Genomic DNA, 17,701 nt, shown 5'->3' on the forward strand with positions numbered 1-17,701 from the left:
ATAATCTAGAGATGATTTAAAGTATACGGGAGGATATGCATGGGTTATATACAAATACCATACAATTTTATATAAGGGACTTAAGCATTCCTGGAACCAATCCTGCAGACACTGAGGGATGACTCTACAAGAAAAGGTAAGAATGCATTTACATTAACATAAACAATGTTTAAATTGTGCTGCATCAACCAAAGACATTTAAGCACTTATTAAAGTTGTAGTAAGACAAGAGTTTGCTTTTTCTAAATTGCAGACACTCTCCAAGTACCCCATCACAGTCTTCTGTTCAGCACCAACTGTATACCGAATGCTTGTACAGAATGATATGGCCAGGTAAGAAATGTTAGTAAATAGGCATTTAGTAGGGGGAAGGGAGAAGAGGAAGCTATAAAATAAAAGATCTTTCTGCCTGAAACATAGCTTCAAGCCAGTAGACACAGGATTTAGCAATCTCTCCTCTTCCTCTTTCTCCTTCTTGCCTGCATTCTGTAAATGATAATTACTGTGACCAGGGTAAGCTTCCCTAAACAAGAAGAAAGTGAGGGTTCAGCTATGTCTATAGCTCTAAGCCCAGTGGTTATGGGTAAGAAGATGGTAAATCTTTTGGATGATGGCTTTCTCTGAGCTGAGAAAGTAGAGAACTTGTTTCTATTTGGAACCTTATCCCAGCAGATAGAAAAGAGGATGCATATCTTTTATTCTATTGCTGATTCCGTTTGAAAGGGTTCATTGGTAATCCAAAAAGAAAAACAACCCCCGTTTCTCTTTGTTTTTTGTTTTTGTTTTGTTTCGTTTTGTTTTATTTCAGTAGGGTTTTGGGAAACAGGTGGTGTTTGGTTACATGAATAAGTTCTTTAGTGGTGACTTCTGAGATTTTGGTGCTCCCATCACCCAAGCTGTATAGTCTTTTATCCCTCACCCACCTCCCACCCTTTCCCCAGAGTCCCCAAAGTCCATTATATCATTCTTATGCTTTTGCATCCTCGTAACTCAGCTCCCAGCAACCACTATTTTACTATATTCACAATACTCAATACTCTGGGTCTCCAGATGTAAGGGATCTTTTCCCCCACATTGACCAATTCTCCAACATCAGTTGAGTATCCTATGATTTAATTCAATCTGACATTATCTCCCTGGAGGCAGCATCATATCCCACAGGTTAATGACTCAGTCCCACAAGACTCTTTCTCATCTCAAATGCTAATCACAAGTCCAGGCTGTCACCTGCGCATATGACCAAATGGCTATAAATCAGAGGTTCCCATGACCCTTCCTTGGGTTTAGTAATTTGCTATGATGGCTCACAGAGTGCAAGAAAACACTTACTTACATTTCCCAGCTTATTATAAAAGATATGATAAAAGTTACAGATGAATAGCTAGCCAGATGAAGAGGTACGTAGGGTGAGGTCCACAAGGTCCCAAGTGCAGCAGCTTCTATCCCTGTGGAGTGGGGGTGCATTACCTTTCCAGCACATGGTGCTCTCCAAACCTCATACTTCAGGGATTTTTTTGGAGGCTCCATTATGTAGGCATGATTGATTATTAAGTCAGTCTCCAGCTCCTCTCCTTTCCCTGAAGGATGGGGGTGAGGCTGAGAGTGCCAAGCTTCTGTTCCTGGCTTAGTCTTTCTTGTGACCAACCCCCATACGGGAGCCCCATTGAAAGTCACCTCATGAGAACAAAAGACAATTCTATCACCCAGGAAATTCCATGGAATTTAGAAGCTCTGTGTCAGGAACTAGAGTCAAAGGCAAAATATTAGAACAAAAGATACTCCTAGCACACCCATCACTTGGGAAATTACAAAGGTTTTAGAAGCTCTGGGCCAGGAACCCAGGATGAAGACCCAATACAGGTTGAGAATCCCTTATCCAAAATGCTTGAGACCAGAAGTCTTTTGGATTTCAGATTGTTTTGGATTTTGGAATATTTGCATTATACTGGTTGGGCTCCCCTAATCCAAAAACATGAAACCTGAAATCCTCCAATGAGCATTTCCTTTGAGCATCATGTTGGTGCTAAAAAAGTTTCAGATTTTGGAGCACTTTGGATTTTGAATTTTCAGATTAAGGATACTCAACATCTATGTGTTTCTTGTTATAGCTCATATCACAGGTAAGTATATTTAAATTGATGTTATTTAATTATCAAATAGGAAATAATTCACATGCCATAAAATTCAAAAGGTATATAAAAATACATAGTGAAAAAAGTCTTGCTTCAAATCTTGTCCCCAGTGACCCAGTCCTCTTCCATGGAGGCAAACTGAGTTTCCAGTTTCTTGTCTATTCTCCCTGAAAATACACAAACTAATACACATGTATTCTCCCCATCTCTATTTTTTTTTTTTTTTTTTTTTTGAGACAGAGTCTTGCTCTGTTGCCCAGGCTGGAGTGCAGTGGCACAATCTCAGCTCACCGCAACCTCTGCCTCCTGTTCAAGCAATTCTCCTGCCTCAGCCTCCTGAGCATGTAGGATTACAGGTGTGCACCACCATGCCTGGCTACTTTTTGTATTTTTAGCGGAGATGGGGTTCTGCCACTTTTTGTATTTTTAGTGGAGATGGGGTTCTGCCACGTTGGCCAGGCAGGTCTCGAACTCCTGATGTCAGGTGATCCGCTCACCTCTGCCTCCCAAAGTGCTGGGATTACAGGCGTAAGCCACCACACCTGACCTCTCCTTCTCTATTATAAACATAAATGGTATCACAAGATTCACACAGTTCTGCACATTGCTTTTTTCCTCTAACAATACATTCTGGCACTGTGTTGTGCAATATGGTAGCCACTAACCACAGCTAGTTATTTCAATATAAATATTAATTAAGTAAAATTAAAAATTCAATTCCTCAGTTATACTGGTCCTGTTTCAAGTGTTCAATATCCATATAGGGCTAGCATATACTGTAGTGGGTATAGCAGATTACAGATTACTTCCATATGACAGAAAGTTCTACTGGGCAGCACTGTACAAGAGCTTCCTCATTTTTTATAGCTGTATAGTATTCCATTGTATAAATATCCCACCATCAGTTTAACCAAACAATTGGTACTTTTCATTGCTGATTTAAAGTGTTATTATGGTGCTCACTTCAGCAGTACATACACTAAAATTGGAATGATACAGAGCAGATTAGCATGGCCCCTGCACAAGGATGACATGCAAATTTTTGAAGCATACCATGAAAACATAAAAATAAAAACAAAATAAAATAAAATGTTATTATGGGGTACCTTCCCTAAGAACAGAATGACTTTCTTTGTAATAAATTTTACCTCCACCACAAAAAGGGGGGTGAAGAAAAACTAGTATTTGGGGTGTTCTAATATCATTCTATGATATTAGAATGATTTATCTTTTTAATATTTTTATTTTTAATTTGTGTAGGTACTTAGTAGTTGTATATGTTTATGGGGTAAAATTGTTTGTTTTGTGATAGAGAGAGGAATTAAAAAGCAACTAAAACATTTTATATTGAAGTTCATAAGAAATACTCCTTAATCTTCACTTCTCTCCATTTTTCCTCCTAAATCTAACTTATCTGGTTTTCTGAGAAGCTATAAGTTTAAAAGCTTAAAGCACTGTGTGAGTGCTGGGGAACCAATCACCCCTGACGTGACTGAAAAATGGAGAAACAAGACGGGCCTGGATATCTACGAAGGATATGGACAGACTGAAACGGTACCTGACCTCACTGAAAAGACATAGCTGGACTCCATTTAGTCAGATGAATAAAAACCAAAGTGTCCACTGTCTCCTTAATATTATTTGAGGGATAGGAGTTGAGTGGTTAGAAAATGTTTAAAAAACAATGCTTGCAAGAACCTAATTGCAAAAAAGCTCTGTTAACAGATAGTTGTTTAAATAGCCATTCATTGACAAACACCACTGTTAATGGATCAGAGTGAGGGCATTACAATATTTTTTTAAATGAAATAATACTGGATCTACTGAAAGAAAGAATTCCTCCCAGTGTGATAGGGAAGTATCTTATTTAGGGCTGCCTCAAAATGGAAAATGCTGAGATCCTTGCTGCCTGAAATATTAAGAGTTTGCTGGACAACTCCTTAGCAACCATACTCTAAAAAGGATTTTTAAAAAGAGCTCATAGAGATAAGGAATAAGAAATTCTAGAGGAAATGAATGAAATAAGAACAAAAAATGAAATAAGAAAAAAGAACAACAGTGGTTATTTTGTAGAAGAGGGAGGAGTAAGATGAAATAGATAAGGGAAAGGTTGAAAAAAACTTTTCACAATGTGTCTTTATAATGCTTCAATTTATGAACCATGAGAATGTATCACCTGATAAAAAATGAAAATATCAAAAATAACAATCAAAAATTGAAAAATTCATTAACTAGAAATAGCATAACAAGTATGCTAATATAAATGCAAATGTTAATATACTCATGTTTTAATATGGATATATGAGTAATTATTGTTATAACTATATTTTATACATATGCATGTATTTATATGTTGTTTATCACTACATTCCATGAGAGTATAGCATTCATTTTGAGCCTAGTTCATAGTAAGTTTTCAATAAATAATTTGTTGAATGAATGCATAATAGATGAATAAATTTTAAGTGACTTGTAATGTTATCTTACTTTTTCTTCTTCTTAACTAGGTGCTAATCTGTGGAAATTTTAAGGGAATGAAAATTAAACCTGGCTCAATGGGAAAACCTTCTCCTGCTTTCGATGTTAAGGTTTGCACATCCCCTTCCAGGAGAATGTTTAACAACCCAATCTGTACACTACCTACCTACCACTTACCCCCATATAAACTTTCTTTGTTATGGTGGTGATTCCATTTTACTTCCATGATTCTTTAATTTTTATAAATATGTGAAAATGAGTTAGAAATGTTAGCTTCTTGGTCTCCATTATTTTTCAAATACTTATATTGTACCATACAGTTCTAAGCATTTAATAAACGTTAACCCATTAGGCTGGATGCAGTGGCTCATGCCTGTAATCCCAACACTTTGGGAGGCCAAGGCAGGAGCATCGCTTGAGCCCAGGACTTCAAGACCAGCCTGGGCAACAACGTGAGACTTTGTCTCCACAAAAAAATATAAAAAACTAGCGAGGCGTGGTGATACGTGCCTGTGATTCCAGCTACTCAGAAGGCTGAGACGGGAGGATTGCTTGAGCCTGGGAGCTTGGGGCTGCAGTGAGCCATGATCACACCACTGCACTCCAACCTGGGCCACAGAGCAAGACCCTGTCTCTAAATAAATAAATATTAACCCATTGAATTTCCAGAAGAAACCCTATGAGAAGCATACTAACATTAGAACCATTTTACAAACAAGGCACAAAGAGGTAAAAGAACTCACCAGAGGTCACACAGCTAATAGCCGCTAGAGTTGGGATTCAATCTCAAGCAGTCTGGCTCCAATATCTGCACTCTTAACCACAACACAACACTGTCCTCTCAGGCAAGGGAGGTCAAGACCTTCTGAGCAGGTCAACTAGGCCCAAAGAGGCTTCAGTTTACACTGGCTGCAGCACTTTCCCTCTCTGCCCAAGCCTGCCTGGCCATTTCCGGTCTCTCTGTATCCACTGCCACTACTACCACCCGATGCCTAGGGGGAATTCCAGTTCCCCATCAGAAAGCTTTATATAGGGTTAAAATTGTTCTCAGATCAACCCAGCTTCAAAGCTGGGTGTAGCCAAAGGAACTTAATACTAATTTAGACATTCCTCAACTTATGATAGGGTTATGTCCCAAAATAATAAGTCATCATAAGTTGAAAACATCCTAAGTCACAAATGCATGGTTGACTGGGAGCTGTGACTTAACTGTTGCTGCCCAGCATCTAGAGAGAAAGATGGTTTCAACTGAATGGTTATCTTTTTCACCCATTGTAAAGTTGGGAAATAGTGAGTTCAAACCATTTTAATTCGGAGACCCATCTGTACGTTAAGAGAGAGCAAAAGCAGCAAAAATATGGATGAATTAACAGAGTACAGCTCCTAGATAAATGTTTCCCAAGCTTGTTTGATCATAAACATCATATGGATATCTGTTAAAAATACTAATTCTCAGGCCCCTGGAGAGACCAATTCAATAGATTTGGAGTGGGACTCTGAAATTTGAAATCTTGTGATTTTAACAAGCACCCCCAAGTAGTTTTAGGATCAAGTAAGTTTGAGAGAGTTTAGATGAGCTTGATTGCTGCTGTAACTCTTTATAGAATAAACCAGATCCTGGGTCCTTTCTCTCACTTTAACCTTGCTATGGGAACCTGGTCTCAAGATAGGATAGCCTAGTGGTTCAACTGTATCTCTGCTATTCATTATCTGAGTGTCTGTGGGTACACTGTTAAAGCTCTGTAAGTTCCAGTTTCCTAATTTGTAAAGTTGGGACTACAGTGACCAACCTATCTGTTTGCCTGGGACTTATCTGGTTTTAGCACTTAAGGCAATACATCATGAAGAACCACTCCCCGACAACCCCTCACCACTTCAGTCTCAGATGGTTGGTAACCCAAATAATAACAGAACTGATTTCGTAGGTTTCTTGTGGTGATTAAAGGAGACAATATGTTTAAAGAGCATATCAGAATGCTTAGTACATAATAAAGGTCCAAAAAATGGGTGCTGTTATTTACTTCTCCCTCACATTCCTCTTTGAATAGCTTATCTAAGAAAAAATGGTAGGAGAGCCCAAACAGGCTTAACAATAGTTTGTTGGTTAACAGGCTACCTTAGGCTGAAGAAAGAAATATTGATAATTAAGCACGCTCATGTCTGCATTACAGGGAAGTTGATATGTAACACAGCTATGTTCTTTTTCTTCCTTCCTTAATAGCAATTCCCAACATGCATGGCTATCAGGGTCTTACAGGCACAGCTGTACTCACAGTGATCCCAACTGCAAGGTACCCCCACCTGCTCCCCATTAATTTGAGCCCAGTGGTTTTCTAGAGCAGCTATCTTTGAATGCAAATATGATGAGGCTGAGAGGAAAACAGTACTTTGCCTGTATCCCCAGTCATTTTTAACTCTTTTCCCACGGGCCATTATTATGGGGCCCATGTTCCTTAGCTAAGGGCATCTGCAGTAACATTCTGGCATCTGGGGATGTGTTCCAACCAGCTGAATATCAGATTCCTACAACTTCAAAGCCCAACCTTTATAATCTTTGTTTGCTTTTAAATACTCATAATTTTCATATTTAAACATTTGAAAACCCTATGAACAATGAGGAACATGATTCTCCCCAGACACAGAAGATTTTATCTATATTCCCATCTATTAAAATCTGTGATAAGTAACTGGAACTTTTAAAATACTTCCTTTCCATCAACAATTCCTTCATACCTGGAACCACATATTTCTTTAGATAACTGGGTGGGGATTTATATTTTTCTATTTGCAAGAGCTTAAAGAGAAGTTTTTACTCCTGGAATTCCTTTGCCATTTAAGTTTCTCATTCAGTGCATAAGCCCCTTTCCTTTTGGAAAGTGCTAGGTAAGTATTATACTTATTCTCCATGCAGGCCACACCTCAGGTTTGAAGGTGTCTGGAGAATATATATAAAAGCAGAATTTTGATACTTAGAAACAGCTAAAAGTCATTTAGAGCAAAATCTGATATATAAAATCAGCAATCAACTTGAGAAATGCTAATCTGATTTTTTTTAATTGGATTAAACTCTCTAGAGGCATTGCACAGAGGAGTGTAATGATTAAAAGCATATGATCTGGAGTGTAAGTGGTGAGATTTGGATTCCAGCTCAATCATGCACAGTGTTAAACTCTCTACACCTCAGTTTCCTCATGTGTCAAATAGGCATAAAAATTCTAACCACATAGGGCTACAGTGAGGAATAGGTACATGTCAAGTACTTAAAGGTTTAGCATTAATTACTTAGCATGTAGTAAGTACTTAATAAATGCTAGCTACTGTTAGACACTTCAGGTAATGATGAGGATTGGAGAGAGGGTAAGAGAGCAAGGCTGTGGCTTACTCACCATTGTCAACCAGAGAATATTCCCCTTTTCCTGTTTACTTATATTGGGCTTCTGAAGTAAGGTTCTGTAGGTTCCACAGCTAAACAAAGTTTGAAAACCAGTAATGAAGATATTTATTTATCAAGAGGAAAAGATAATCAAGACCTATTGCTAAATGATAAAAGCAGGTTGGCAAAACTGTATATTATAAAGCAACCCTATTTTTATTTTTATTTTTATGTTTTTTGAGATGGAGTTTCACTTGTTGCCCAGGCTGGAGTGATCTCGGCTCACTGCAACCTCCCCATCCTGGGTTCAAGCAATTCTCCTGCTCAACCTCCCAAGTGACTGGGATTACAGGTGCCCGCCACCCCGCCTGGCTAATTTTTCTATTTTTAGTAGAGATGGGGTTTCACCATGTTGGTCAGGCTGGTCTTGAACTCCTGACCTCAGGCGATCCACCCGCCTCAGCCTCCCAAAGTGCTAGGATTACAGGCATGAGCCACCGCACCCAGCCAGCAATCCTATTTTTCTATTTGTCTATATTGTCTCAAAGGATATTACCAAAATGTGATTATTGCTGGATGGTAAAATTTTAAAAAAATTTTATCCTTCTTTCACATGTTGGTAACCTGTATTTAATATTTTATGCAATAAGAATTTAAATAAATATATTTCTCTTAGGAATTTAAAGTATATTTAAAATATTTTTGGGCCAGGTGCAGTGGTTCATGCCTATAATCCCAGCACTTTGGGAGGCCAAGGCTGGAATATCACTTGAAGCCAGGAACCAGCCTGGGCAACATAACGAGTCCCTCATCCCTACAAAAAATAAAAATAAACATTAGCTGAGCATAATGGCATGTGCTTGTAGCCCCAGCTACTTGGGAAGCTGAGGTGTGAAGACTGTTTGAGACCAGGAGTTTGATGCTGCAGTGAGCTATGAGCTATGATTGCACCACTGCACTCCAGCCTGGGTGACAAAGTGAGACCTTGTCTCACACACACAAAATTTTTTTTAAGTCTTCATTTTTAAATGGCAAAGGCCAAAATAAAACTTGCAAACTTAATATTTAAGCTGCGACATTAAACAAAAATTTCTTAAATAAATTGTTCTATTTTATCCTAGATTGTAGATGTAAATGGCAATGTTCTACCTCCTGGACAAGAAGGAGATATTGGCATTCAAGTTCTACCTAACCGACCATTTGGCCTTTTTACTCACTATGTAGTAAGTGACTTACTAAATAATATCTTATTTTCTATTTATTTCTCAAGTGCTTGGTAACAATCCCTGTTTGCCACAAAACATACCTAGGATAGGTACTTGACCCTTTCTTGAGAGATTGGTTGTCCTGAATAGTAATCCCAAAGACAAGAAATTAAAGAAATACCCAAATTCTTGCTGAAGAAAAACATGCTGGTCCCCTGAGGCCAGATCACTGTTCCAGGTCCATGAAGGCAAGAGGAAGGGACCCTAGAAAGAGGACAGCCTCTTAACATCCCCTGATCCTCTCAATTATCAAACAAAATCCACTCATTTTCCTGAAATCCAGTTAGTGCTCTTTCTTTTCGGGAAGAGTGAGAGGGACAGGGGATGCGGGGGTGGTGGGATGAAGCAAATGTCTTTCACAAGGGGCTTTCTAAGCTCCTTACTGTTTGCAAGAATATTTTCATCTCTAATCACAGTATACAAATTAGAGCAAAGTCTCTATCATATAATAAAAGATCCAGATGCTACTTGCCAGTGTATTTGACATAATGTAACAGTATTTTGTTCATTTTTCTTATGTCAGACTTGCAGAACCAATTCTATTATTGTGTAAAACAAAAAACACAAAAACAAAACAAACCTGTCTGCTCTTTATTAGGTGTCAGTGCTTTCTTTCGACTCTTGAGTATTTACTTCTCTCTTTTGCTACCAGCATTATTAATCAATTAGCAAAAGACTTAATTTAGTTTACTCCACTGAGCTCCTGCAATATTTATTTTGTAATATATCTAAGAAAAATCTCAAGATGGAAACATGACTAATCTTTGTAACTGTAGTTTACCTTTCTTCTGTCGGGCTAGCTCCATGCTGGAATTTCATCTTTAGTTTCACAATCTATCTCTTCCTAACTCTAATGCTTCTCAAAGGAGCCAAACTTTTCTGCTTCCTTGAACATTTAAAAACCCAATTGAGGGCCAGGAGCGGTGGCTTATGCCTGTAATCTCAGCACTTTGGGAGGCCAAGGTGGGTAGATCACTTGAGGTAAGGAGTTCGACACCAGCCTGGCCAACATGGGGAAACTCCATCTCAACCAAAAAATACAAAAATTAGCCAGGTGTGGTGGTGCACGTCTGTAGTCCCAGCTACTTGGGAGGCTGAGGCAGGAGAATTGCTTGAACCTGGGAGGCAGAGGTTGCAGTGAGCCAAGATCGTACTACTGCACTCCAGCCTGGGTAACAGAGTGAGACTGTCTCGGAAAAAAAAAAAAAAAAAAAAAAAAATTCCAATTGACCAGAAGAGTTGGATTCACCATAATAACAAAATGCTATGTGTTTTGCAGGATAATCCTTCAAAAACAGCTTCAACTCTACGAGGCAATTTCTATATCACTGGGGACAGAGGATATATGGATGAAGATGGGTATTTCTGGTTTGTTGCAAGAGCAGATGATGTCATATTATCCTCTGGGTAACTTTCTTTTCCATATGTGCATGTCTGTGTTAACTGATCATCAGTGTTCTAGAGTGAACCTGCCACTCACCTGTATGTATTCCTGCCATATGTGTTTCTAGTTATCGAATTGGACCATTTGAGGTAGAAAATGCCCTGAATGAACACCCTTCAGTTGCAGAGTCAGCTGTTGTCAGCAGCCCAGACCCCATCAGAGGAGAGGTAAAAGAACTGATTCATGTCAACTTTATAATTTGTTGGCAATTTAACACATACTTACAAACAGTAGCTCATTGAAACAGAATTAACCAAATGATTCATTCACTAAATATGCAAGTCAGATAGAAATATGCTAGTCAGAAAGAACTGCTACAAAATAAAATTGAATTATGAGTTGCAGCTCTGATCCTAACAGACAAACAAAATAAGGCTGAAAATATGTACTAGAAAGAATTTGAATTCCTTCCATGGTGGACTAGGGCAAAGATGGTGTGAATGCCAATAACCCAGGCTTACATCAGGATGGGGTGACAGAAGTCAGCTGGATGGGATCAAGTTGTTACCCAGAAGGTCTGGAAACCAGCGAGGTCCCTGATGTAGTGAAGGAGAATGGGCTGGCATCAGATGTCAGGAGTGGGAACCAGAGGCTGGAACTGAGGTAACCATAAGCAGTCTGGGTAGGTGAATAAGTAGAGGTTTCAGGAAATAAACTCTGAATAACACAGGCGTCCTGAAAGCCCATTCCTACTGGGGCTGACCACACAGTATTTTGGCTTAAAAGTACCATGCCAGGCAGCCTCCTGCGTTTTGCCTTTGTGTCTACAACATGCCCCTAGGGTTTCTCTAGCTGAGTTACAAGTTCCCACAAGTATTTCTTCAAGCCATATCCCTTCTAACACGGAATTCAAGTTTTGAAGATGACATTGATGTCAATACAAATCCAGAACTTTCTGTACCATGTATTCAAGCTCCTTATCTCAAATCCTAGGTATAGGGCTTCAAGCACAGGGCACAGGGCAGAGTTAGAAGGTATCCAATCTCAGGGGATGAAATAGGTCCTCAAGTTTAAGGCAGGCCAGGCATAGTGGCTCACACCTGTAATCCTAGCACTTTGGGAGGCTGAGGTAGGTGGATCACCTGAGGTCAGGAGTTTGAGACAAGCCTGGTCAACATGGTGAAACCCTGTCTCCACTAAAAATACAAAAATTAGCCAGGCATGGTGGCACATGCCTGTAATCCCTGCTACTTGGGAGGCTGAGGCAGGAGAATCACTTGGACCTGGGACGGGGAGGTTGCAGTGAGCCAAGATCATGCCACTGCGCTCCAGCCTGGATAACAGAACAAGACTCCGTCTCAAAAAAAAATAAAAATAAAAATAAAAAATTTAAGGTAAAAATGGGAGATGTGCATGTTACAGTGGAGGGTGGATCTCCCCCCAGGACTGATTCCCCTAACTGATCTTTGATGCCAGAAGATACCCTGTAAGTCCTCCTGGATGGCCCAAAGTTGTTCCAGATATAGCCCAGTGGCTAGGAATTTGTAGTTAGTCAAGTTGCTAGAATGACAATCGTTATTTACTGTGAAAGGGTATATTCCAGGCAGCTGAGGGCAGGGAAAACAGTCAGTGATTATTGGCTTGTCTCTTTGCTCTGAACATCACCGGCAAGGTTTCACGAGTCTTAGCTCTTCCCATACTTCTCCCCTACCATTAGTCATCATCAGTTTTACCCACCTAGACAGGTGCTTACTAGGGACAGGATGGTAGCTAAGCCTTTTGGAACAGGGTTGGCTTGGCAGCCACCTGATGTCCTAGCGTACAATATAGCAAAGATCTATAAGTGGGTTGTGGTCCCCTCACGGCTCCGGGGTCTTGGCATAGGGCTTGGATTAGTCACAGCGAGGGGGAAAGTGTGGCCAGTTTTCCAACAGTGGTAGGCTGCAGCATTTCCTGGTAGAAGATGTGAGTGGGTATCTCAAACGAGGTGTCCATGAACAAAATGGCCATGTGCTCCATGTCTCCCTTTCTGCGGCCAGGCCTATTCTACCTGGGTTAGGTCCTTCTCTAGGCTGGGTCCTGCCAGGCAGGGTAATTGGGTAGCAAGTTCCAGAACTGATTAAAAAGAATATTTGGATTTGAAATACCATTTTAACATTGGAATGTGAAATAAAGACTTGAGGAATATGTGTCTAGATCACTAGGTTCTTAAATTTTTGGGATCACATATCTCTTTGAGAATTTGAAGAAAACCATAGGCCACTGTTGAGACTTATGCAGTGAGGGAAATGTTCTATTTGCACCATCCAATGCAATAGCCATGCATGGCTATCAATCACTTGAAATGTGGCTAGTGTGACTGAGAGTATTTAATCTTATTTAATTTTAATTGATTTAAATTGAAATAGCCACACATGGCTAGCGGCTATCATATTGAATGGCACAGCCATAGACTTTTCTCAGAAAAATGCAAGATTTTGCATAGAATTTCATAGAGATTTGAAGCCCACTTATGGATTCTGGGTTAAAAAATAAGACCCAAACTTCTTGTAATTCTAAGACTACAACTAAGAGCTAATGTTTTTGATGACTTACTATGTGCCAGGTATTATACATCTATGCTAGTTCATTTAATCATCATAATCTCTTTTACAGAGAAGGAAACTGAGGCACAAAGAGATTACCTAACTTGTCCAACATTACACAACAAACTGTGACTTGAACCCAGCTGTTTTGACTTCAGAGTTCATACTCTTACCCATAATGTTAGGTTGTTCCTTGTTAATTTAACATTTTCTGCAGTTTAAAAAGATAAAGGAGACTATCCAAGTTGTAGAAATCGTCAATATGTGAACCAGTATTGCAGTTTTTAAAATAATTTACCTTTGAATGACTCACTTACAACAAGCGTAATTTTTTAATTTGTAAAAATGTTGTTAATGCAGCAGAGCTAGCATAACTACAAATGCATTTTATAAAATGTCAAAAAGTGAATGGAACAAAATTATATCCATAGACACACACACACACAAGGATTCACAACTGCCCCATGGCACATGTAAATTAAAAATGTTCAAGTGTTGTTTTTTTCCTTAGAGACAAAGTCTCACTATGTTGCCCAGGCTGCTCTCGAACTCCTGGGCTCAAGCAGTCCTCCCACCTCGGCCTCCCAAATGTTGGCAGTACAGGCGTGAGTGACCTGCTGTGCCTGGCCACAAGGGTTTTGGGTAAAGACAAAAATGGGTAATTGCTCATACAATGTAAAACTGCCCACTGGTGAACAGTTTTCAATATGTGAAAAAATTATAACTTCAAGTCTTTGTTTCTCACCAAATGGCTGTCCTGGTAATTTGTTGTTTCAAATAATTCCTTTTCAATGAAATCTTTACTCCCAGATCAAAGTGGACAGGAAATGTTGCCAGCTTATCTTTAAGCTGGACAAACGAATCCTTGAATTTAGTAAGATTTCAGGCACTTAAGTGCAGGATACTTAATCATAAAAAAGTTTCAGGGGACTCTCCTGGAACTGTGCCTACAGGGAAGCATCATTCCATAGCCAGCTCCGGGCTGGTAACCTGGCTTTGGAGGTACATACTAGTTGATGCACCTAGACTCATGCCTCTAGGGAAGGCAGTAAATGGCAGTCCTGGTAGTGCCCTAGGAGAGAAAATGACAGGACTCCAAATTTACTCTTAAAGGGGGCTATGAGGGATGGCCTATCTTTCTGTCTTCTCCATTACAGGTCCAAAAACTAGGCAGAGTTTTCAAAAACATTTCTAGGAAGGATAAAATTTGGAGAACAGGATTTGTAAGCATAAAGTAATAACGTCTTTCTTGGCTTCTGCCAGTTAAAGGCCACCATGATTTCTACTCTTGTTCCTCAGGGCCATGGAAACGGATCAGAGCAACAAAAAAGTAGCTGCTGGAATCTTCACAGCCTTGTATAAAGACTGCATGTTCTCTGTGAACTGTTCCCTTCAACAAAGACATGGCAAACTCAGCGTGACTACTGTTTATAAGTAATCCCCCATGCTGAGGGCTAGGCTGGACCAGGCTGGGTTGTTACAGCGGTCCCAGAAGCTCTCCTGTATTAGGTACAGACCAGGAAGTGGCTGGCTTAAGAGCACAGAGCTGGGATCAAACTTTATTAAAACACACTGGCCCACCCCACTAGGCATGCAGATTCTCAGAGCAAGCAAATAAGACATACTAAAACATACAAATGCATAACTCATTTTCCTGGTGTTTCAAATATTTATTTTAGGTAGTAAAGGCTTTTGTCGTTCTAAATCCTGATTACAAGTCACATGATCAAGAACAACTAATAAAGGAGATTCAGGAGCATGTTAAAAAAACCACAGCACCTTACAAATATCCCAGAAAGGTAGGCATCCTAATTATAACGAATATTGGCTCAGTGTTGTGGACAACTTCAACTGTTTATTTTTACATTTTAATGAATATTTTCTTCACACATGCTACACCACATGTCCCAAACTGAACTGATGACATATGGGTAAGAATCAGAATCTTTGAGATTAAAATGAAACCCTGAACCTATTTTGTTTGGTCCTTTGGCTTACTGGACTCACAGTAAATACTTAATATCAAGACACGTTTCCTAACAATACCCTTTTCCCTATTTTGGTTGTTACCCAAAACCCATTCCAAAGACTATTCTAATTCTTCCACCTAGAATTCATAATCAAACTGCTATATAATTGGCTTTATGTAAAGATAAAAATTTCCAGACTAATTTTCTTCCCTTTGATGCCAACAGGTAGAATTTATTCAAGAGCTGCCAAAGACTATCAGTGGGAAGACAAAAAGAAATGAACTGAGGAAGAAAGAATGGAAGACAATTTAAAGTTGTTTCATTAATTACCATATCTATAAAACAAACATAGTATCTGTCAATCTCTAGAAACCACAAGATGATGGAGAGGTGATAAAAACTGTGGTAGTATGCTTAGAAACTGTTGATTTAAAATATCTTGTGGTTATGATATCAGAGGCTACATTTTGAAATAAAATATTTGGCAAATTCCTCCACATTAGTGTCAATGTTCCTATCATTTCTTAATATAAAAATAATACCATCAATTGCTGATTAATTTTTAAATGTATAGTATAGAAGCGGTTTCTGAACCAGATCTCTGCTACATAGGTTTTCAAACTTTAGTTGACTAATTCTTCTGATATGTTGATATACAAATCAGAACCAATGTTGAAGCCACGAAATAAAACTAAAGAACTTATAAAAGTTTTTAGAAAAATGTATCAGTTAGAAGATTATGATAATTCTCAAAGTACAAGAATCTACCTGAAAATAGACTAGGGATTTTTATTAGTCACATTTTTTGCAAATAATTTAAAAATAGTTTAAGACTTGTTTCAAGGTCTAACTATAAAAGAAGGATCATATACTATTGTTGCTTATTATATGTAATCTAATAAATACTGTTTACAAAAGATTACACTTGTGGTTCCTGAAGAAAGTATGGTAAATTCAGTAAACATTAATATATAAAATAAAAATAAAATAGTGTAAGATGTTATCAGAATACTCATGTTTGGAAATTCAAGGAACAATTAGGATTCATACATGAAAGGTTATCAATTCCTCATTGAAGGCCTGAGTCTCAAAGAATTTTTGGTGGAAATACTTAAATTTCTGTCACAAATAGGGCTTGTTTCTGGAAAATTAAAAGTGAGTCCCCCTGTGGAATGAGATGGAACCATGCTGTTGGCTCTTTCTTTTTGAAATGTTTGTTCCCATTTGAAATAACCACATTTTCTGTTTTCTTGGTATTTGCCAATAGGGCAACAATAGAAGACTTTTCCATGGTTCGGCCCATTATTAGAAACAACAAGTCTCTTAGATCTCCGACCACACTTGCATAATGGAGGTGTCATTTTCCCACTCTTCCAAGACTCTTGCAGGTTAACTGTAGAAGTTAATATAGATGGGAGATACTTCCAGGAAGAACTTCTTACTGGGGAGCAATCAGATGATGTAGGCTTTTCTTCATGAATAGTGAAGGGTTGTTTTTTTGCTGATGGGAAAGCTTGGGGACTGCATGGATTCCTTTTGGTACCACCTGAAAGAAGAGGATGTTTCCCCAAAACTAAAGGATGAGACATACTGGCATGAACTCTGTTGAAGGTACTTGATTTGTGTTCAGGTAACTTAAAGGCAGAAATATCTGAACCTGGATCTTTGGCTTCTTTTACATTATAAATAGTAGTGTGAGGACTCTTGTACACAATAGACTTAGAAGTCTCAGATTTTTGAGGAGTTTCCTCTATGTCTCCAAAGTTTTCATGACTTGGCATTTCCAATTCTTTCAAAACCATTAATCTTTCTCCAGAATTAAATGAAATCTCTAAGTCTGAGTCACTAATGGGAACTGTACAGTCTACGTTTTCCTCAGGCTGAGATGCTGGCAGTAAAACCACATCCTCCCAATCAGCCAACACAGGTAAACAGTCCAGAGTAGAGCTCATTTCCAAATCAGAAACGTGATGAACAGTTGGAATGGTGGTAGAAACAAGTACCAATTCTGAATCAACTGTTGAAGCCTTAGATTTGGTATTAAATGCAAGATGTTCATATTTTCCTTGCTTTTGCATATAGATAGGTGAATTCAAGGCAGGAGACTGCAACTGCCCCACAGAAGTAGAGGACTTAGTATTAAAAAGAGTTAAGGAACTTTTGACATTGTGAAGACTTGCTTTTATATTGTTTTTTACTTGTAATTGATCCTGTTGTGCCTTTATAGAATTTGCACAAATTGACTTCATTTGAACTTTTTCATGAGGATTTATTGTATTTTTAGGCTCCTTATTATATATGCTGGGACCCTGGATGCTAATGTTACAGGCAGACATTTCTTCAACTTGATTTGTATTCAAATTTCTGGCCAGAATGCTGGAATTCTTCTTACTGGGAACCTATGATTCCACAGACAAATGCAACAGCTTTAGAAACTGTGCATTCGTAATTTCTTCAGTATACAGTTTTATGACAAAAAAGAGAAATGTCATTGATTTATAAATGACTGCCCAC

At 38.7% G+C, this 17,701-nt stretch overlaps 2 protein-coding genes and 1 non-coding gene across 19 annotated transcripts in view; 2 read left to right on the plus strand and 1 right to left on the minus strand.

Annotated features, from left to right (window-relative positions):
- ACSM3 (acyl-CoA synthetase medium chain family member 3) overlaps positions 1-15,689 on the plus strand; it is a 32,800-nt gene extending 17,111 nt beyond the window's left edge. For 3 of the 7 annotated variants that reach the window (XM_054453391.2, XM_054453393.2, XM_054453392.2), the window contains exons 7-13: positions 254-333; positions 3,563-3,686; positions 4,640-4,720; positions 9,105-9,206; positions 10,528-10,655; positions 10,760-10,859; positions 14,897-15,565. In XM_054453391.2, coding sequence (XP_054309366.1) covers positions 254-333; positions 3,563-3,686; positions 4,640-4,720; positions 9,105-9,206; positions 10,528-10,655; positions 10,760-10,859; positions 14,897-15,133 — 852 coding nt within the window. In that variant the 3' untranslated portion in view covers positions 15,134-15,565. Of the gene's footprint in view, positions 1-253; positions 334-3,562; positions 3,687-4,639; positions 4,721-9,104; positions 9,207-10,527; positions 10,656-10,759; positions 10,860-14,516 lie in introns of all 7 variants that reach the window. The other 4 variants (XM_054453394.1, XM_054453395.1, XR_008494584.2 and 1 more) reach the window with 3 other exon arrangements.
- ERI2 (ERI1 exoribonuclease family member 2) overlaps positions 1-17,701 on the minus strand; it is a 45,829-nt gene that overhangs the window by 20,775 nt on the left and 7,353 nt on the right. For 5 of the 11 annotated variants that reach the window (XM_054453380.2, XM_054453384.2, XM_054453382.2 and 2 more), the window contains one exon: positions 14,867-17,586. The exons of 4 other annotated variants lie outside the window; for them this stretch is intronic. In XM_054453380.2, coding sequence (XP_054309355.1) covers positions 16,249-17,586 — 1,338 coding nt within the window. In that variant the 3' untranslated portion in view covers positions 14,867-16,248. Of the gene's footprint in view, positions 1-7,996; positions 8,076-9,369; positions 9,453-14,866; positions 17,587-17,701 lie in introns of those variants that run through there. 2 more of the 11 variants (XR_010124331.1, XM_054453387.2) reach the window with 1 other exon arrangement.
- LOC129016453 (U6 spliceosomal RNA) lies at positions 3,088-3,194 on the plus strand. Its single transcript, XR_008494841.1, has one exon. It is a non-coding gene; the product is annotated as a U6 spliceosomal RNA (small nuclear RNA).

This window comes from Pongo pygmaeus, chromosome 18 (genome assembly GCF_028885625.2).
Source record: "Pongo pygmaeus isolate AG05252 chromosome 18, NHGRI_mPonPyg2-v2.0_pri, whole genome shotgun sequence".
Classification (NCBI taxonomy): Eukaryota; Metazoa; Chordata; class Mammalia; order Primates; family Hominidae; genus Pongo; species Pongo pygmaeus.